A 23,382-nucleotide genomic window follows, 5' to 3' on the forward strand; every position below is an offset into this window, starting at 1 on the left:
TATTATTTTGTGGCTCTACCTTTCCTTGTTTTAAAAGTATATATTTCAGGTTAAAGTTGAACGACACCTTGTTCAAGGTAAGGCACTGTGCTGTATGCAGCAAAACACATGAAATGAAAGTGATGAATACATACGAAACAGCACCAAACAGAAATATGTGATGTTTGTGCCAAGTTAGGACACCTGTAGCTACAATCCGACTTACGTGTCTTACTATTTATTATAGCCGTATACCTCAGAATGTGACTTCATGCTCACTGCCTGAGGCTATTGTACGATTTTAACCCTTTGTGACGCCGACACAGCACATGTGGCTTTGAACTTTCCGACTTGTATAAAGAGTTGTTTCTGTACTTGCAGAATTATCGCGGTTTCGTGGAACCAAGTATACTTTTCTACAGAAGCGTGTGCATCATGTCGTAATTGTGTGGAAAACGGTGAATGAAGTTTATTCACAAATTAAACAAGCGACAACGCCCCCTTTGTACATATGAATCAGCTACTTGAGACAATGGAAAGGGCGTGGCCTTTGAACAGGCGCTGAATCCGCGATTGTTGTCGCTGAGCGGTGTGATTTTGGTAATGGGTAGAAGTAATTCATAGTAAATAGGCGTGTAAACTAGAAAATCTAAAATTATTACACGGAAAACCCTGGACATAAAGACTACTCTGTAAAGTTTGGTATTTCAATTATAGAACATACATGACTTTTTATAAGCGCATAGCACTCCAACACGGTACACTTGTGTGGGACGCTTCGTTGACCCACAAAATCATTGATGCGGAAGCGTGGGCTGGGACCAACACGGTGCGTGGTCACGTGACAGAAAGGCGGGAGCACGTTGTTGCATAGAAGCCGGCCATTTTGCGAGATAAGGGTTGCGTTTAGGTGGATTTTTACCGTTTCGTGGATTGCTTGTAAGTTGAAAGACGACAGCCATGGCGTCGAGGATAAAGAAAACCACAACTACCACATACACCAGCCGATCCGACTCTGGGATCGAGTCGCCAGGCTCCAGCGCGTCCTCGCCTCGCCGGCAAAGGCCTCCATCACCGGCAAGAAGGGTTCGCATGCAAGAGAAAGAGGAGCTTATGAACTTGAATGACCGTTTGGCAGCTTATATCGATAGAGTTAGACACCTGGAGACGGAAAATAGTCGCTTGTTTACACAAGTGCGATCTACGGAAGAAGTTGTGAAACGTGAGGTGACGAATGTGAAGTCACTCTACGAAAGCGAGTTAGCTGACGCTAGGAAGCTTTTGGATGATACCGCCAAGGAAAAGGCTCGTTTACAAATTGAAGTGAACAGATATAAGGAATCTAGCGACGAGTGGCAGTCGAAGTAAGTACGATTCAATATTTGTTTCACTTTTATAATGAATGTCAGATGGGTTGCAGACCGAAATCAGACGTCAGCGGTGAGCATGTGTTACATCGTATTGCATGCTGCTTCAGTTCACATGTGCTACTGTCACAACAACTGGTATTGGCTTCCCGTGTTAAATATGGACGTCTGATGTACGTCAGTGTGTAAGGTCGAACGTGTTTTCTCAAAGAGCTGCTTTGTAGCACACATTAATTCTAGACCATTTCTTGTTCAGTTGAAGCCATGTCATATACTTCTCCTTTCTGAATGCCTGCCACTGAATGCATTTTTAAATAAGATTTAAAATAACTGTTAGTAACAGGTAGATGTATTAATCTACTAGACGTACAGGTAAGATGTTTTGGCAGTGATAGGAAAATAGTGTTCCAGCAGCTGTATCATCTGAACATGTGGATTTCAGGATGCTGCTGTTATGTGGATCTGGTTGAGTGATTCACACTCCCACATACCTGACCTCCAGCCTGTTTCCCTAGGCCTTCAACCATATCATCTTTACCTTCCGCCCAGCCCTAAAGCCTAAATAATGAAAGGATAGACATTGCTCAGGTTCCCATATCAATTTTTCTTTCTATTTAAATCATAAAGAAATCATTAAGGGAACATATGACTTGTCTAGAGCATATAATTGCACTATTCTGTGCTCTAATGCAGTTGTCACATTGAAGTACCAGTGATGGTGTACTTCCTAGTGAATTAACAATATTATCACAGTTTGGTTCCTGCATTATAGCGTTCTTTGTTCGTTCACGTCAGCCCAAGGGCACTTCTGAAATGTCAATGTGACCTGGTTCTTTCATTAACTCCAAGGTTTTTCAGTGCTTGTCATTTGTATTGATTGTAGATTTTTAAAGTTCATTGACAAACTGGTTTGACAAGAAATGTTAGGTTGGGATCTGAGGAAAGAAATCAATGTAAAAATATTGACATTAGAAGTTGAAGCTGTTACAAAAGTGGGTTGATATTGTTACTAGGTATTGTGTCAGTGCAGATGTAGTCTTACTCCTCGGGTGTACTGAGTGATAAATAGACAGATACATGTATTTGATTTGGTCCTTTTATCATGTTTATCATTTGTCAGGCAAGTCTAGATAATCTGAGGAAATCTTGGCCTTTTTGTAGACTTAGGTAGAAATTGATAATTATTGGGAGGATTTTCTAGTCAAATGGGTTGTTTACAGGTGATAATGATATGTATTATGCTACATCTGATTTCATTCCTAAATTAAGTAGGTCAGGTTCTACCTGATGCAGGTTTGTTTTGAAACTTGAGTACCTGATGTTTCAAAGGCAAGGTGTGAAAGCTGACTGACCAGTTCGGTCAGTGAGGTCACTACATTCAGGTGATCTCCAGGTGTCACATTTACTTGTCAGAGGAGTGAGTAATGTCACATTCTTATTTTACTCCCAACATTCCATAGATCAGTAATTAAGGATATGGCTGTACGAGGAGGTCCTCCAGTCCCAGCTGTTTGTATGACTAACATAGTCGTGTTTATTCTGAGGTCAGAAGACCACTTATGCTCCAAGACATAAAGACATAACAGAGTAATACTTTTAAGGCGTTTTGTTTTCCTTTTTAAAAAACATCTACAATAATGAAGTATTTGAAAATGTTAGTCTGTTAATTTGTATTTATAATGAAGATTTCATGGTAGTCACTAGATTTGTACACTGTATTTAAATGTACGTACTGCCTGTTGTTAATTGTATTAATTTAAGAATATTTATGAAATCTTGTCCAAGGAACCTTAATTTGTTTTACATTTCCCAGTATACTAACAGGAACTATGACGTTTTCTAGTTAAATTGGAAACTTGAATCTAGACTCACTTTATTTTGGGCTTTAGTATGATAATAAGTGCAAGGCAGAAGGGAAAACTGAAAAGCTCATTGACAATGAGACTGAACTTTGCAGAGGTTAATACCAAACAGGTTTCATTGAAAATATATATATATGAAAATGCTTAATAGATTGGACAGGGTGATCTTAACTATACAATATTTCATAATTTCTTTAATCATTTGATCATAGGACTCCTAGTATGGCCATGCTCTAATTTGTAAGTTAATAAGAGTCTAAAGAAAGTTCCTTTTAGCAAATGCAGATAATGTGAACAGGAATTTAGTATCTGTAGTATGTTCCTACCATTTCTGTATATCAGATCAGAAAACGAACCAAGTGTGTACTATGATTGATTATGACTTGGGTGGAAGTTTTAACTTCCTGTAAGCCAAAGATGAAAGAATTTGTAAGGGAAGTTGAAAGGGTTGGTTGCATATGGGATAGAGTGTACAGGATTTGACAGTGATAGCACTGACACAAATCATATTAATCATTTTGGCAGTTAAGAAGTAATAGTGAAGGAAAATATTTGAATCATTTAATTTTTGATCAGTAGTGCAGCTGCATCTGTAGTTGTTTTAATCATTTCGACCACAGTGGATCTTACAGTGATCTTGAAAATATATGAAGCATTTCAAATTAGAGGTTTTCACTGTCATGAATAGATAGATGATTAACTAGATTTGCATATAGTTTTCAGCAATGTTCCAGCTATATGCTGATGACAATTAGAACAAGCAGTTATCTTAGGATGTAGACATCATGTTTGCAACTATAGCACTAGCAGATGGAAATCAAGATTTCTTTTGTAAGAGTTTGCATTTCAAAATGCATGCAGGTAAGGGTGAATCGCCACATTGCTTTGTCAGTTTTTACTGTTCAGTATCGTGACTAAAGTGGATGCTGTCATCCAGAGATCAGTGGACTGTTAAGTTTAAAATTTCTGAAATGCAAAATATTTTAGCTATTTTGAGAGTATTTAGTGCGATGCGTTCGAAGTTAGGTGTGCTGTACATGAGGTCAGTACAGGGGTGAGGTGGAGAGTATTTTCTGCCCAAGGACCTGCATCTCCCTGCATGCATGGACAATGGCAGTATTTACTCGTGCCCAACGCACAGGTAATTGTTGTTTGCTGTTCAACTCATGCTGGTATTAGCACACTGAAGGTTTGTAGTATTTACTCTAGCTTGTGTGTTTGACCCTACCATACTGGATTTTGTCTTCCATCAGAATCTAGTTAATTATCCCCCCGGTTTAGGTGACTTATACATGCTGATCAGCCATGAAGTCCCATCACATGGGTAGTGTTTTTGAACCAATTTAGGAATTTAAGTTCTTTCAGAACAGTGCTAAACTACATAGAGGAGCCCAGAGACCTTTTTGTTTTCCGGCTAAAACTGGTAGTCTAGACTTGCCCCATTCTAGATTTTCATTGGCTCTACTTAGCATATTTGTTTCAGTGTTTTGTATGAGAATGGAACAGTACCTTCACGATTGTTTACAAATGACTGTAGCTTTATGAAATCTCTCAATCTGTTCAGATAAGCTGATAATTTGTCCGTAAGAGTCGTCTTAATTATGCTGCACCAGGATATAAAAGTTGGTGATTAGTTTCGAGTGTTTGCTTCTGACCTCTACAAATTTTGCACATATTTGTTGGCAGTTTTTGAGAGATTAAAACTTAAAGAAGTCATTGTATTTAGTGTCTGCTATGTTATTGGTCAGTGGAACTAAAGGTTGAGTGTGGCTGCAGAAGTATTACTCAGAGAATCTCATTGAAGTAGCAAGGTTTAGCAGTAAAAAAATGAGAAAATATATTAGTCGTAATGTAATGCAGGCATCGTTGTTAATTGAACCTGGGTCTTCACATCCAGACATGCTAATGGCACTATGTTACTGTTGTTAGCCCACTGTCCTTTTCTCCATGGTATCTGAATGGAAACAGACAGTTAGCTTTAATTCATACCATTTCTACTTACAACCATTTCTAAATGTTCTTGACAAATGTGTTATTGCACAGGTAAAAAGGTATGATATGGTTGGTGTTTTCAAGCATAGTTTTCCTTTCGTTGTGTTTTGTTAAATTATGGCTATATATATATATGTGTGTGTGTGTTATATAAGTTGGTAAGCTTGTTTTTCTTTGCTCTCAAGCATGTCCATGCTCTGGGTCAGTGTACAGACAACACCCATCAACAAGTGACTTCAGATGATAAATACTTGTAGGCCGTTGTTTAAAAATAGATACGGAATTCCCCATCTGAAAACTGCAGTTAACTTGACCTATAATTTTAGAATGACTTTTTAAAAATAAATTTTAAGTAGCACAGATTTATGAAATAGTGTACTGTCCTTAACTGGAACATAATAAACACATTGACTCACTGCATTTATGATTTTCTCTACTCATGACTGAGGGATGCCAAATTTTGCATTTGTTAATTCCTTTGAGGCAATATTTTAAGAAAAAAAACAGGTTCTTTTGTAGTAGTTTTCAGACATAAATGAGCCGTAAAGGCACTGGGGCCTGTACAGGAAACTTCAGGTTAGTGTTCCTCATGTGGTAACCTGTCTATTTCAATCTGGCCTTTAAGTGGTTTGTAGTCTAAAAATAACCTGATACTTTATTCATGACAATTCATGGTGTGTGAACAGGTGTTTCTATGGCAACAATCTTTAACTGGGGGTTATCTGTACCATTATCAGTTTATTGGCTTCAGTGATGAAAGAAAAAGAACTTTGAAGAGTGTATGCCTTTTCAATTTTTTTAACTTTTGTATTGTGAGCTCCACTACTTATTCCTCCATATACAGAATTTTACAAACTAGCTGATGCATATTTACTGCTGTCCACTAGGATTTACTCACATGTTATCGTTCATTTGAGCTTTTAATTAAAAATCAAAGTCTTGTGAGGAATTATGACCTTTCCTTGGAGTGTTTAGCCTTTTCAGTTTCACATTCAGCCTCAGCATTGGAAAAAGAACTTGACAAACAGGTTGTCGTGTGGCTGCAGACACTAAGTGTTTGTTTTGATGAGCTTGCAGAAACACCTCAGCAGATGGGTAAAGATACTTCACCAAGTCTTTCATATCTTCAGACGTTGATTGTTAAAGCAGACACAGGCATACTTCATGAATAGCTAGCTACCCATTTGCCCTTGTGTAGGCGAGCTGTCTTTCAGCTGTTCAGCAGCAAATGCTTGTCGTCTGCTTGGGAGTTTTAATTCAAGGAGTATATATTGGATATGCTATTATCGGTCGTGTGTAAACAAGAATTATGCATGGATGTGTCATGCACCCTTGACACGGAGATGATTCCTTTCAAAGATCTAACATTTTGTTTGTGGGTTTTTGAACTGTTGAATAATGCGTGTGTCTGTCCTTGGGATCTCTAGTAACATATTAGAAGCTGCCATTGTGATTTGGAGAAAAGCCTTAGTAGAGTTTTTGTCAACTGCATTCATGACCGGATGTTGGTATTATATGAACATCAATGAACAATTCCTAGCTTCAATGGAGTGCTTTGGAAAATTCCACTTAAATCAGCACCTTGACATAGTAAGAATGTGTTGTTTAACAATGCTTTCAATAATGAATATTTGTAAAATTTAATGCAGCTCTTTGCTTAAGTTCCCTTTCTTTTAGAAGTGAAATAGTAGATTTTTGTAGTAATGACTATGTATCACAGTGTAGCTAACACTACTACATCCTCCTGTAAAAGGCCTGTTGTGACTGGTTGTCATAGCAACTATCGCCATGGCGACAGCATAGTTCTGGATTGCATTCTTTGTCTCTGAGTAATGTAGTGACATGGCAGACGCCAGCCTCACTTCCGGCTTAGATGTTTCCAGCCACGTGGTTGGATCTGATTCAGAAGACATTCAAACTCATAAAATGTTTTGTTGAAGTCTTTGTCCTAATGAAATACCATTGTTACCCCTATGAACGGACATTACCAAGGTTATCCTGGTGTAGTTATTCATAAACGCTGAAACATTAATTTTTTGTGACTTTTTTTTTTGCCATGAAAGATAATAAAATTGTATTACATTCATGATGATTGCGTTAAAAGTGAAACTATTACAATGCAGATTCTTAAGGCCAAAACAGTTGATATCACATGATCACAGTTCTGGCACATCATTGGATGAATTTGATAGCTATGCAATTGTTGCATCTGTTCCCCAGATAGCAATGACTGGTCATAGTTTGCTAGTTTAAGGACACAACAGGTGTATTGTTTATTCTGCATATGCATCACACTTCCTTTTCCCTAAAAAATATGTTTTTGTTAAATTTGTTTGGTAGTTGGTGTTACGGAGCACAGTGATTACAATTAATTATATATTTACTTCCATCAGGGGATATATTTATAGGTGTAATTGCTTGGTTTGGCCTAAGGTGGTAAGCGGGTCAAACAAGTCATTGCCCTGCCCAGATGGTGATATGGACATGCAATAAACTTGATACAGGCCTGGCTGTATTGACCAGTTTTCCCATGGTTGCCATGGAAGCGGGTTCACTCGCACAAGAAATTGTCATTAGAAACAGTGGTATTGAGGTGGTAATTCAGCGAATTCTATTTGATTGTCCTGGTAGAATTAAGTGTTTATTGCTGTTGTGATTGTGAGGTGCTAGAGTACCTAACATAAGCTGATTGACAGCATGTAATTATCGTTCACTTAAAAGCAACAAAACGATGATAAATCCACAACAGTACCAATGGCAGTAGTATTTTACGGTTTTAAGAAGTTTTTAATCTTTTGGCACACAAAAGAGACCACGTCTCATCTTTAATACAAAGACCTTGAGTATTTTACACAAACCTACCCTTTTCTCTCCCCCCCCCCCCCCCCCAAACCTCTTTGTTATGCTTTGGTACTATATTAGGCAAATACTATCTGTGATGACTGGAAGGGGATGACTCTTCACCACACTGACTTGCAGGGATGTGTGTGTGTGGAGAGATTAGTGGCCCTGCACTGACTGACTGGTGGGGGAGGCATATCACATTTCACATCAGTTGTAGGCAAGTAGTATTTGCATGGGCTTGAATCCCAGCACACCTCACTATATAGCTTCTGTTGTTAATTAGTCATGACAGTATAGTTGTGTTGTCAGGTCCCTTGAATCATTGATAGGCATGGCCTTATTATAGAAAGTTATGTGGAGGTGTACAGTGACTCCTGGCTCCTGCAATACTGAAACAGGGTTAAAGAAGGGTGAATGACAGCTGGAAGACACAGGGGTAATTGGCCCCTAGGGCAGCCTTTGTGGGGAATGTATACCACATGGGGCAACTGACTTATGGAGGACAGGAGGGGTGTGTTGTTAGAAGGTGTGGCAGAGGATGTTACATTGCTGACTTGTTGATGTTCACTTTATTGTTTTATCATGACCTTTAATGGATAGAGTCTCTCATATTTAATTGACAAGTCATACAGGTTAGACTGAAAAACTCATTAAATTCATGAATTCTGAAGACCCGTACTTGCTGTATTTGGGCGAAAACAAGAGGATTCTTAGCAATTTCTATAAGTTAAAACTGTTTTATGGTTGTTCATTCAGATTCATCACATTGCAACAGGTATTCCAGTTGTAATGATACACTTTTATGATGAAACGCAAACCTTTATGGTTTTATTATGAAACATGGAAACTTGATTCTTGTTAGAAAGCTGTGTTCTATCTTCAAAGGAAATTAATACACTGCCAAAAATATGTGATAAATTGCCAAAATCATATTTATTATTAAGTGCATGTTAAAGAGCTGAGTTTTATTAATAATGAACAAGCTTTATTTCCTGATTAGAAAGGTTCCTTAAAGCAAAGAAAGGTTAGATTGGAAAGTTTAATACAATACTGCAGAAAGGAACGTGCCCTGAGAGAGATGTCTGACATTTTGCTGACAATTGAAGTCAGATGAGCTCACTGTCTTGCTCAGCCCCTTCAGCTGTCAATCATTATGACATCACAGCTTTGTAATGTTCTTGTGTCAGATAATTAACTTGATTATCTGCAGCATGATGCCAACTAAGAGATGGGTTTCTCCCCAGGAGGTCAAAGGGTGCAGCTGACACATGGCCGCCTTGTTGGGAGACTCAGTACTTCATGAATAGCCCTGTCAGCAGATCTGGTTTCTGGTTGCTGGCTTGTAATAGATATTGCACAGCATGCGTGACATTGTGACATCGTACCCTTCCTGTATATCATTGCCTTGATTTGCTAATTTGGATGACCTCCATAAGATATCATATCTTATGTGAGATTATGGAATATTATGGAATAGTAAATAAATAACCCCTTGTGTTTTCTAAATCCAGCTAACAAGATTTTATGCATGATTGTACTCAGTCATTCTCTTCCCACACTCTCCTCTACTCCTGTCATATCTTCTTGCGTAAGTGACTATGCTTGTCGTAAGAGGCGATTAATGGGATTGGGTGGTCAGACTCGCTGACTTGGTTGACACATGTCATTGGTTCCCAATTGCGCAGATCGATGCTCATGTTGTTGATCACTGGATTGTCTGGTTCAGACTAGATTATTTATAGCTGGAATATTGCTGAGTGTGGCGTAAAACTAAACTCACTCACTTACTCACTTTTCTTACATGACCTGTTCTAGTACGGCCGCATTTCCCAATCATAGAAAAATCCCTTGCGGCAAAAAATTGCAACATGAATTATCTCCCTTGTTACTATCCAATTAAAACATGCGTTAAATAGACTTAGCTCCAATATAACGGCCCCAATAGAGTTGGTACATCAACGTGCCAAGGAAAGTTTTGTTATTTCATGTGTAACTAAAAATCAGACACTGGCAATAGAGAGTGCAGGGATCAATCGCCAGGATGTGTTTGTAGAAACAAAAACTGGTAGAGGCAAGTTTTCCTGATGCATTCGGAAATTACAGAGATCTTGTAAATTACCACTCTTGAAACGTCTCTGCACAACTAAATCTGAATACCTCCAACCTTGAACACTCGTACCATGAAAGGGCTGTATTAGAACAGAGCTTATGTCGGAAAATGTGACAGGAGTAAGTGAGTGAGTGAGTGAGTGAGTTTAGTTTTACGTCGCACTTAGCAATATTCCAGCTATATGGCGACGGTCTGTAAATAATCGAGTCTGGACCAGACAATCCAGTGATCAACAACATGAGCATCGATCTGCGCAATTGGGAACCGATGACATGTGTCAGCCAAATCAGCTAGTCTGACCACCCGATCCCGTTAGTCGCCTCTTACGACAAGCATAGTCACCTTTTATGGCAAGCATGGGTTGCTGAAGGCCTATTCTACCCCGGGACCTTCACGGGTCGTGACAGGAGTAACCTCTGTGGGAAGAAAATGGTACTCGATATAACATTGAGGATTGTTTACAGAACTACATTTACAATTGTTCAAGGAGTTAATTACTAAAAATTTTAGACAAGCAGAGGCAGTTACTGCACTGAGCCAGGTAGTCCTTGTATACCCAGTAATATATTGGTAAAGAAGTTTACATGTTGCATTTATTTCTTGTTGACACTTTTATGTGGTCCATGTTTTGAAGTGTGTATATATATGTGATCTCCAGAGCTATGTATTTCATGATCAAGTCACCAACAGAATTATATCTTCGGTCATGAAATTCAAATGGTTATTTATTTAATCATTTTCACCAAAGGAAATTTTATTTTTAAATTCCTTTGGTTTAGTATTATTTGTGCATTCTATGCTTCTTATTATTTCTGTGAAATCTTGTCTTCTTTTTTCCAGTTTGTATCTTCCAGCAGTGATGATATCTTCAGTATTATAACAGGATTAATATTTTGTGGAAACCAGCCTTTTGCCTGTCTGTTACCACTTTCATAAGAGTCCATGTGAATAGTGAGAAGATTTGCCTAGTTCTTCATGGTTGTCTCTCTTGTTTCAGATTCTACAAACGAGATCGTGAAGCACAGTCTCTAGAGAAGAAAATTGCTGGTTTCGAAGCCACAATTCTCGACCTACAACAACGTCTTTCAGATGCTGAAAACAAGAAGAAACCACTAGAGAAAGAAAATGCTGTACGTTTTAGATTGTAATGATGTTCGAACCTGATCCAGATTCTTCTGTTCTTGGTGTTATTTTTCTTTCTCAGGAAATTATGAGATTCATTAGAAACATTTAGACAAATAAATGAAATAGTAATTACTTAACTGGCTTTATACAGTGGTAGCCCAGAATGATGACAATTTTTGATAGATATACATCTTTTATTCTGTGAAGGTGACGTTTCGACATAGGTTCCAATGGCGTTACCAATCAAGTGGTGACATTAGAATCTGTGTCTAAATGTTGTTATCACAGAATAAAAGAAGTTGTATATCCATAAAAATTGTCATGATGTTTAATCAGTTCAAGTTCTAAATTGTCCATCATAAAATTTTAAACAAAGAAGCAATTATAAATGTAATATAATTCATGGTGGTATTGCTAAAACTTAGCAGCAAAAGTTTCCAATTCAAAGGTAAGAGAACTCAAATGCATGATTTTAGAGAAAGGGATTGCTTTCTGACATACAGACATTGATTGTGTTTGTGTTTTGTTTACAGAATCTACGAGCAGAAAATGCTGCACTGCAGAAACAACTGGACAAACTCAAGGCCCAGTTGGAGGAAGAGACACTTCTCCGTGTCGACCTTGAGAACCGAGTCCAGAGTCTCAAGGAAGACATTGCCTTTAAATCTCAGGTGTATGAAAAGGTGTGTACTCAAAGATTAACTACTGTCCTTAGTAAACTGTCTTTTGTAGTGCGTTCACCGCCCAGAAACAATTTTGTAACTTATGCGAATATTTATTTGTGCAGTTGGGATAGAATGACACTCTACAGCAATGTCAATGTTCTTGACCAACCAGTTGTCTATATGACTAGGCTAGCATGGATTGGATCACTTCACATATAACATTGTGTTGTTATAACGTACTGGAATGTCTTGGAGATGGTTATTGAGAGAAAAGATTGCATCTACCATCTGTATCTGAAGTGTGGTTGTAAAGAGTGTTGTTGACTGCAGGAACTTGACGAGAGTCGAACCCGGACTACTGTGGAGCTGGAGGAGGTGGACGGACGTTTGCAGGAGGAATATGAGGCCAGATTGGCCGAGGCCTTGCGTGATTTGAGGGCGCAACATGAGCATGACCTGCACCAGGTCAAGGTTGAACTGGAAGTTCTCTATGAGAATAAGGTAAGCAGTGATATCTGTTCCGCCAATGTATCAGTATGCAGCTAGAGTGAAGTTATAACACCCCACTCAGCATTACTGTATCTGTGCGGCAGTATACTGCTAATAATTACAGTGGAAGCTGTCTAAACCGGCGCCTATTGGGACTGAAGGAATAATCCGCTTTAGACAAGGTGCAGAGCTGTAGAGCTGATGGTAAATGTACAAGCCATGGATGGGGCTGAAATTGTATGCCAGTGTTGGCAACTTGCCTTATTGGACAGATGACGGTTTTGACAGCTTCCAGTGTGTGTATGGACTGGATAGTCCAGTAATTGGCAGTAAGGGCTTTGATTGGGAAATAATGACATGTGTCTGACCAATTTATCCCATCAGTTGTCTCTTTTGTCTCAGATTTTCACTTGGTAAGCAGACTTGATTAGTAAAGGTGGCATTGGTCTCTGCATTTTACCGTGTCAGAATGTGGAGATGTGGTTTGTTTCGCCTGGTAGGCAAATAAAATTTTGAGCTGAAGAATAAACTCCTAATACCCTTTCACAAAGTACACAGGCTGCACATGGATTTCAACAGAATATATCCCGCATTATGACACTGAAAAGCAATAAGCCAGACATACACAGTTCAGTGAAAGCCACATTACACAGCATGAGTTAACATGAGGTCCATGACAGGTGGTATAAAACTCATAATGTATTCTTTTATGTGCATTTGTGTTACATTGTACGTACAACTTCAGTTACAGCTATGCTTGAACACAGCTGCAACGGTTACAAACATAAAAAAAAATAAGACATTCCTATTGTCGTGATGCAAATGGAGGTTAAGGTGTTAGATTGCAAAAAATCAAACAATTAAAACATGTTAAACTTGTGACAGGTTCCCCTCCAGTAGGCTGTTACTGCAACACCTGCCAAGCTGCGGTGTTTAAACACTACCCCCCTGCTGATAATACTAGGGAAAGAAAACCTGCCTTCAAAGATGAGTGCTTCACTTGAGTGATTCAGCTACAGTTTACATTGTGGTCATAAAAAGCATGCCTCAGTAAACACCATGGGCTGATGCAGTGATTTAAGCAAAATGACTCTGTACTGGTTTACCTGATATATATTGCAAAATGGAAGATGTTTATGGTAGAAATTTTAGTGTGGCGCAGAGGTTCTCAAAGGTAGTTCTATTTACGTTCACTTTTCGATTCAGTCTGTCCCATTTTTGGCTCTGATTGGTTTTAATATTATTTTCTCTGTGGATACAACTTCGTATGAATGTACGACTTCATGTGATTGGAAGTGATTTACTGAGTGGATATGTTTCATGTTGTGTTGGGACCAAGGAGATGAACACACCTGGCCATTCAGAATCAGATGATTAATTTGGCAAGGATAAATTCAGTTGCAGTCTATTACTGTTCTTGCATTTTTATTTGAAATTAGCAGTCTTCTGATTTTTTTTCTCAAAGTGAATACACAATCATACTTTTTGTAAATTGTCAAAGTGACTGGAATGAGTGGCTGCATATTCCTTTAGACTGCTTCATGAATATTGCAGCCTATGGCATCACTTTAATAATAGATCATGTTAGATGATAACAGCTGCATTTATACTGTAATTACAGTTTGCAACACCTTTGAACAATCATTTTCAGGAGACATTGTGAAAAGACTACAGAGCCATTTGCTCTCTTGACTATAATAGAGCACACTCTGTGAAGTGTAGATGAGTTGGGGTTTTTTTTCAATTTTGAAAATGTTCAGGTTTATAGTCACCTCAAATTTCTTTGTTACAGCTGGGAGATCTTCAGAGCCAGGTGGACCGCAGTGGGGCGTCAGCTGGCAATGCCTGGGATGAACTTCGAACTATCCGCAAGAAGTATGATGATTTGTCATCAGAGGTAGCAAGACTACGCTCTGAGGTAGGATGCTGAAACTTTATAAATTTGTTAACCATATCAGAATATGTTCCTTCATTTGTAAGCGCAGTCCGTGAAAATCAGCTTGACAACATCTTAACAGTGTTCCTCAAGGTTCATATCCTATCGTGTTCTAGAATGCTTCCTATGGGGGACGTGTGTCGGAGCTGGAGGAACGTCTACGTCGTGAACGTGATGAGTTCCTCATTCGCCTGGAACAGAAGGATGCTGAGATTGCAGAGTTGAGACAGAATCTAGATGACCAGGCTATGGAGTATGCTGATCTCCTGGAGATCAAGATCCGACTGGACCGGGAGATCGATGCATACAGGAAACTGCTGGAAGGGGAGGAGGCAAGGTGAGCAGCTGTTTATTTGTTGTGGTCCTCACCCGCAATGCAGAACCAGGGACTATATATTCAGCAGTGTTGGTACGTGCGTATCTACATCCCATTACTTGTTAACGTGATATCTCATGAACTGTTGTATCCAGGGTCTTCACATATGGTGACAACCGACATGGGGATTATGCAGGCACCTATTGATTTTGGTGACCTTGACCTTGTTTTCAAGGTCACACGACTCTTTGGCCACTTTTCAAGCTCTTGTGAACCTTATATCTCATGCACTGTTGTATCCAGTGTCTTCAAATTTGGTGACAGCTTACATTCAATGATCATACAGACATCAGTTGATTTTGGCGACCTTGATCTCATTCTTAATGTGACAATGACAGTTTGTTCACTTTTCAAACTTAAGTTAACGCAATATCTTGTAAAACACTGCAGCCAATGTCTTAAATTTTGTCGACCGCCTATATTGGGTGATATATACCAGTCATTTCATGCACCTTGTGAGTGACCAAAACGGAAAAACTAGTGACTATGTTAAAAATATTACAGTCTTTAGTGGCTGAAGACATTGCCACATTAGTGGCAAGCACCTGTTTAACACAGCCCTCAGCAATGTTCTGGCTGGATAGTGGTGTTTTGGTGGTCATGCCTGGGCTGGTCAAGCTTGTCAGTGATATTTTGAGCTGTAAACTATACAGTGATTTGTAGTAAACAAAGACAGAAGCCTTAGTGATGCAACCTCTACGTGATGTTTAGCAAAACATTGCCCCATGAATTAAAAAGCTTTTATCTGTAAAGTCATATGCTTCATTGTGATGAAATAGTTACGCTTTATGCAGACAATATGCAAAATTATCTTTGAGCTGCTGGGTTCTATTTTGTTAGTAATTAGTGCATAAATATTTCTCAACAAGCTGTCTGTGTTTTATCAAAATAATCAATCTTTATTTACTTTAATCTTAGATCGATAGCCAGCCAGATTGATTACCACAATCCAGATAGCACTCATTTTGAACTGTCTCTAGGTTGAACTTATCCCAGTCTGCCGCGGAGGGAACCCCACGGAAGACTCCCAAGACCTCCCAGGTGTCACGTGGCGTTAAGAGGAAGCGAGTAACTCTCTCCGAGGCGGTAGAGGAATTCTCCCAGCAGGCCAGCAGCAGCGGTTACTCAACACAGACCTCTGCCAAGGGAGCCATCGAGATCAAGGAGGTCAACCAAGATGGCAACTACATCAGACTATCCAACAAGTCAGGCAAGGTAAGTTGGAAGGGAGGTAACTCTGCAGATATGCACATCAGAAGTGTGGTGATTTTAGAGCAGAATTGGTTTTTGGTAGTCCTTGTCTGTAATCAAAGGAGGATCTGTAGGTCACAGTGTAACGTTGTGTCATCATGTCGGTGATGCTGCAGCATGTAGTACTTGTCCTTTACAACAGTAATAGTGGATGGAAGGCTACACTTGTGGGTGAAATCTTCGCTTGTCGATGTCCGGGATTCGATTCCTCACATGGATGCAATGTGTGAAGCCCATTCCTGGTGTCCCCGGCCTTGATATTGGTGGAGACTCGTGAAGGTTCCGGGGTAGAATAGGCCTTTAGCAACCCATGCTTGCCATAAAGTGCGACTAACGGGATCGGGTGGTCAGGCTGCTGACTTGGTTGACACACGTCATCGGTTCCCAATTGTGCAGATCGATGCTCCATTGGTCACTGGATTGTCTGGTCCAGACTCGATTATTTACAGACTGCTGCCACATCGCTGGAATATTGCTGCGTGTGGCGTACAACCAAACTCACTCACTCACTGATATTGGTGGAATATTGTTAAAAATAGTGTAAAGCTAATTCACTTGCTCACTGTAGTACTCTTGTACTGTCTATCAAGATGAGTTATTTGTAACAGCTTTTTGTCACTATTTGCGGTTAGGGAACCTGCCTTATTTAAACTTTTGGATGATAACCCAGTTGTCAGAAGTATACTGTCTGTTGAAAAGGGAGCAAAATTTTATTACTACATACTCGTAGCTGCTTAGAATAGGTCTTCAAGGCTAAATTGAAATGGGAGTATATATTTTCAGTAGACATCAACTTGGAAGAGAGATTCTTAAAACCAAAAACGCCAATGCCAGACATAATGCTAATACTGCTCAGATTGGTGTCAACCAATTCCTATTTGGCCAAGTTGCTCCAGTCAACAAGTGCTCCTTTTTTTGGACTGTGCTTATCCCTTATTTTGGGAATGCACTTATGTCCAAACTTTCTGGAAGTCATTCTTGTTACTTGAAAAAGGTCCTCAACTACCTTTACTTCGGAACTTGTTTTGGTGGGATTACAAAGACAATGTTGTGTCTGAGGTGTTTGGCCTCAGTTTATTAGTAGCAAAGTTCCATGTTTATAGATGCAAACTTGCTTCTTCCACTCCAAATATTGCTTGTATTAAGAGACTGTGGAGTGATAGATACAAGATCGATAAAGCAAGATATTTTTCTAAAATTGCAAACAACAAATTCTGTCAAAAGTGGATGTCGCATCATGTTCAGAAGTACACTCTTGATATAACACTGTGTTTATCTTTTCACCCGAATGTATTAACACATACTTCCATGTTATTTGCTACCTGTTCTGTCTGTGTGTATTTGTGAGTGAATGCAATGTGCTTGTCTAATGTCTCAAAAAAAAAAAAGACAACCCCAAAATCAGATGCCAGTTGCTTCAACATAGTTTATAAGAGGGGATTCTGAAGTAAAAAGTAAAAAAAATTAAAATTACTGAAATTTATAAATCTGTTAATAGGACCATTTTGTCTTTTTGTTTGACAGTGTTATTTGTTTTCCAGGCTGTAAATATTGGAGGATGGCAGCTAAAACACACAGCTGGTGATGATGAAACAGTCTATAAGTTCCATCGCAATGTCACAGTCAAGCCAGGACAGGATGTGACGGTATGTCTGTAGTCTGAGCACATGCACCAGTAGAGACTATACGCCTTGGTCATGTAGCCTGAAGGCTTCAATGTTTCAAGGCTGTTTACCTTTGTAAATCATTGTTATAACACCAGTAAATCTGTGCTTTTGAACCCTGCATTGAAATTATGACATGACATTTCGGAGGATGGATGGGTGATTATGATGCCCAATCCTTCAGTTATTGGTTACTGGGAATTGTAAGCACACTTGTCTTTACCTGCCTTATTAACTGAGTCCTGTTCAAATGCAGTGGTTTATAAATCTTGGATATATATGGCGAGCAATGGTGTAGCCTAGTTGTACAAGCATTTTATGTCTATATGGACACAGTGTGTTTCTGGAGTCTCCTGCCATGATATTTATGTCGCAATGCTGAAAGTAGCATAAAAAAATCTCACTCGATCCTGTTGGATATGATCTTGGTTTGTCATGGTTACAGAATCAGCAGAATAGATCCAACACAAGAATTGGCAGAACCTGGTCTGCCTCATTTGATGGATAATCTGTTGATAATTTGCTTTCATGGCCTCAGCAACAGAACCGATGTAATAACAGATGCGTAGAACCCAAAGGATTCTCAGTCTTAACGAGATTGAGAATAGTTTAGTTTGCCATCCAAGGGGTAAAAGACAGGGAAGCTGATGACTTGGTTCCTTTCATGTACAGGGGCGGTGAGGTAGTCTAATGGGTACAGCATTTGCTTGTCACGCCGAACCCGGATTCGATTCCCTGCATTGGTACAATGTAAGAAGCTCAGTTGTGATGTCCCCTGCCATGATATTGCTGCAATATTGGATCAGTCTGAACTCACTCACTCACCTGTTGCATACATATGTGACCTTCTATTGTCAGGTATGGAGCTCTGATACTGAAACAACACACGACCCCCCATCTGACCTTGTGATGAAAGGTCAACGCTGGTTCATCTCAGATTCTATGAGAACAGTAATTGTCAGCAAACAGGAGGTGAGTCAAGAATAAAATTAATTCCTGTTTTTTCCAAAGAAAGTATCAAGTACAGTAGAAAATTAAAGGATCTGTTTGAGAGACTTATACCTAACCCCAAACCCAGTCCTGCACTGTTTACACTCATGTAGTAGACATGAAAATTGTCTGCAGTTTTTTTTGTGGACGGCTACATCTGCAGTTTATCGCGGACGGCTATATCTGCAGTTTATCATGGAATGCTATGTATGCAGTTTATTGTGGATGGCTATATCAGCAGTTTATCATGGTTGACTATATTGGCAGTTTGTTGTCCACTACCGCATCTGTCCGCACGTATGTCCCATTTCTTGTTAGAGTGATATGTCATGAACTGTTGTACCCAATGTCTTCAAATTTGGTGACAGCCTACAGTGGTAGGATCACACAGACACCATTCGATTTGGGTGACCTCAATCTTATTTTCAACATGAATAGAACACTTTGACCACTTTTTGAACGTAACATTCCATTTAACATTGCAACCAATGTTCTCAATTTTGTTGACAGCCTACATTGAATGATTATCCAGAGACTAGTCATTTCACGCATCTTGTGTGTGAGCAAAAAGTAAAGAATAGTGAATACGTTATAAATATTTCATTCTTCTTCAGCAGCAAGGGACATTGCCATGACAGTTGCAAACACTTGTGGAATGCTATGTCTGCAGTTTATTGTGGACAGCTATATCTGCTTTTATCATGGATGGCCACATCTGCAGTTTGAGATATGAATATCCTGTGTGTCGTGAGATAAATGAAGGCAATATGCCATGGATATATCCAGCTATGTGTTCCGTTTTGAAATGTGAATATTGTATAGCATGAACATACGTATTCCAGGAAGTGGCATCTTGTGACATGGCCAAGTCCTCCATGAGTAGCAGCAGCTCGTACCGAACAAGTTCCAGTCGCCCCTCCGGCGAGCTGCTACAGTTTGAAGGGGAGGGAGAAGATGTGAGTATCATTATCGGTTATCTGGGGTCTACATAGCCATTTACAGACTCATTTACATGGGGCTTACATCACCTATGATCAGAATTAGTTATGGGGTGTATATAAGCCATTTGCAGACTTGCTTACATGGGTTTTCCCTCTGTCATGTTTGGATGGTTTCACTAATTTGTGTGTATTGAACATAATCTTCTTTGACAAATCACAAATTTCATCCTGGATTATTTTTGCAGAACATTATCAAATAGCAAAATAGAAAGCATTTTAAAAACTGAATGGATTTTCAAATGAGGGAGTATGTGATTGGCAAAGAGCAGTACAAAAGCTGCACACTCATTTGTGAAGAAGACACAGCTGCCCAAATCTGTCTTTTGTTTTTGACTGTAGATGATTTGATTTTATTACACATGTCATTATAGATGTAAACTTATGACTGTCTTTTATTTTGCAGGGTCAAAAGGAAAAATGTTCCATAATGTGATGTCATCATGACTACCAAAACATCTAATGCCATTCAATGACTCTACCAATACATCATTATGCATAGTGAGAGAGGAAAAGGGACCCAGTACATTATTGGAGAAGAGCGATATCATTATTTCAGTTTTTCCTGGAGATTGTCCTTAACTGTAATATATACAGCCAGCCAGGTACTAGTCTGCCGTGAGGGGACAATTTTGGTCATTGCGAGACTCACTCTGTTTTTGTGTTTATGTTTAATCAACGACCATAATTTTCTTATCATTATCCCCAAGGGCATTAAGGTTGCAACCTGTTCATCCATGACAATACATTATTGGTGCTCAGTCAATCCGAAACTTTATATCTGGTTGAATAGTGTTGACAATTTTAGTATTTGTTTGATTCATTGTTGATGCCTTCCAAATATTGTTGGGTTAATGTTATTGATCAAACTTGTCCCCTCATGAGAGAGTAGATGTTTTAGATGTCTTAACTTAAGTTATATGTTAGTGCGTTAGTGTTGGGGTAAGTCTCAGTTGCAGCGAATGATCAAATTTACAGCGCTTCATCACTGCCAGAGTGAAAGAAACCACGGCCTGGAAGCTGATCCTGGGAAATATGGACAAACTCTTTCCTAAATGGTTATTTTCAAGTTAGGTCACTATTTGAGATACATGTTAGTTGATAAAGGTTATGTGTGGGTAACATGTTTGCTGACCTTGCAAAAGCCTTGGGTTTTATTAGTCAGTTTTATTAGTCAATTTTGGTGCGAATTGGAGTGATCTTGATAGATGATTGTGTTTAAAAAAAAAATCCAAAACTTTTCAAGTTAAAACTATGTACTTAACAGTTTGATAGAGGTGAATTAAAAACAAATCAAAATAATGAAAACATTTAAAATACCCATGTTATCAACCCAAGTTAAATGTATGTTTACGCATGATTAGATCTATTCATGTGTATCTTTTCATGTGCATATTTCTCATCATCATCTTAGTCATTTTTTTGAAAGGACTACAATGGTTACAAATATTTGGTTTTGGAAGCCATGCTAGTAATGACTCTGTTTGAAAATGAATGAAAAAAATCTCAGGAATACAATGAACTTAATCTAACATCGTTACGTTCCATATTTTGTATTTCCATTTAGAAGATATGAAGCTGCCCTGCTAATTTATATAATCGCTTAGGAATCTATCAAAGTATACTATTTATATCCTATGTTATGAATGTTTTGTGTTTTGTACTTTTATTTTTTGCACATTTCATCATAGATGAACCTGTTAATGTTGTTTTAGAAAGGTTAAGCCGTACACTGATGAGGAGCAATAACTCTTGTAAGTTTTACACCATTATGATCCGCCATATTCGACTTACATGTCAAAGTGAAAAGGTTTATTGCTGAAGTAATCCTTTGGCATCAAATATTTGTGTTCTTTTACGAAAATACCAGCAGATAATCAAACAATAGATTTCATAAACCAAACGATTGTACTATCTCAAGAGTGGTGTTCAGATTGTTATATTGCATGAAATCAGTATCGTACAAAGTGAATCATTTTGTGTCATTTTACAATCCGAGTATCAGTGAATTCGTTTAGCCTTGTTAGCCCCACTGTGTAAGCTTTAGTGTCAATGCTTAGTGCTCTACTGACAGTCCTACTGTCCGATCTGTAATGCACAGCCTTATGCCCTGGTACATCACATGCAGGAAATATAGGAGCTGTTCAATAATTTTTTGTCCGTTCAGTTAGTCACTGTTTTGTGGAACAGCATGAATCAGGTATGCTTGTTACTATAAAAGAACATTTAACCAAAAATTATTAGATTAGACTTTGAGTATTTTCTTTGAGTGGCAGTAAATGAGTAACATATAGGCATGCAAGCTGTTTCAGGTTGACGCTTGGCATAATAACCATGTTTTTACCAAAGCTCTGCAAAGTTATTGCTGGAAACTTCTTAAACAACCTACCCTGCACTGACCAAGGGAGGTAATTCAAACAACTTATGTATACTTGTATGAAGGGGTGATGGTTTGTATGGTTAAGTAATCAGTTCAGCTGCATCTCTGTGATGAGAAATGGTATGCAGTCCATGGCCAACTGGGAAGTAGGATGCCATGATATTAAGACATTTGTGATGGTTTTGTTTCGCATGTAAGGGTTCATGACTTAAAACATTTCAATTAATGAGATCTGATCTCACATTGTGGTTGTGGAACAGCGAAACTTATTTCTCTGTTGATGACCATATTGGTTTTTTTTTTTTGAAAATAAAAGAAATATGAAATGCAGTGACAGCTATTTGCACAAAAGTCAATCCCTGTGTAGTTTTTTTTTTCAAAAAAAACACCAAGCTGATGAAAATATTTGTACTTTGGATTCTTTTACAAATTCAAACACTAGGTTTTACAGCCAGTATCTGGTTTAGGTTTTTATATGTTTTTTAAAAGATTTTTGACCTCCAATGCCTTTTTATCAAAACTCAACAACTTTGGCATGGAGCCCCTTTAAGTGTTTGCTATTTTCCTGTGTTATCTCCTTGTTCCATATGTGTTGTTACGGAGCATTCTGTTGCTCTTGTTAAACAAAGGGTTACTTTATAAAGCAATATTGACATAAATCTCACATCTTTCATGTTACTTTGTTTAAATTTTCGATCCTTGCCAGTACCTTGTTTTGTGTGTAGGATAGTTTTGACATGACTGCATTGTTCATTTCAAACATTGGTCTTTCTTGTTGTGAGTTTTATTCTCTTAGATTTGTCCTTTTATTATGTGAAAACATATTCCATATGCTCGCCACCATAATAATCATTACAAATCTATTATTTCATGTCATGCACAGAATATATGTAGATGCCTTTCATATAAAACTGAAACATACTCCTGCATGTGTCATCTGGTTTTTCGTCTAGATGGAAGGTGGAGTAGCCTAGTGTTTAAAGGGTTTGCTTGTCATGCTGAAGATCTGGGTTTGGTCCCCTTCATGGGATCATGAAGGTCTGGGGCAGAATAGGCCTACAGCAACCAATGCTTGCCATCCAAGGGGACTATTCTTGTCGAAAGGGGATGGGATCCGGTGGTCAGGTTCACTGACTTGATTGATACATGTCATCAGTTCGCATTTGTGCATATCGATGCTCGTGACGTTGATCACTGGATTGTCTGGTCCAGACTTGATTATTTACAGACCATATAGCTGGAATATTGCTGAGTGTACCATAAAACTAAACTAACTCCCCCAGCGCTGAGGGAAAAAGTGGTTTCAGCAGGTATGGTGCGCTACGCTCATAACACATGCGCAGTGAATAGGTTA

The 23,382-nt window shown here is 38.7% G+C and overlaps 1 protein-coding gene across 1 annotated transcript; it reads left to right on the top strand.

The window, feature by feature from the left end:
• The first annotated feature begins 786 nt into the window (after positions 1–786).
• Positions 787–22,953, top strand: LOC137277718 (lamin Dm0-like). Its single transcript, XM_067809607.1, has 11 exons — positions 787–1,343; positions 11,152–11,284; positions 11,813–11,962; positions 12,275–12,445; positions 14,226–14,351; positions 14,486–14,706; positions 15,726–15,960; positions 17,538–17,642; positions 18,519–18,632; positions 19,493–19,606; positions 20,055–22,953. Exons 1-11 carry the CDS (start codon positions 940–942, stop codon positions 20,082–20,084), a joined length of 1,803 nt encoding a protein of 600 aa, XP_067665708.1. The 5' UTR covers positions 787–939; the 3' UTR covers positions 20,085–22,953.
• The last annotated feature ends 429 nt before the right edge of the window (positions 22,954–23,382 follow it).

Source organism: Haliotis asinina, chromosome 3, assembly GCF_037392515.1.
Source record: "Haliotis asinina isolate JCU_RB_2024 chromosome 3, JCU_Hal_asi_v2, whole genome shotgun sequence".
NCBI classification, from domain to species: domain Eukaryota; kingdom Metazoa; phylum Mollusca; class Gastropoda; order Lepetellida; family Haliotidae; genus Haliotis; species Haliotis asinina.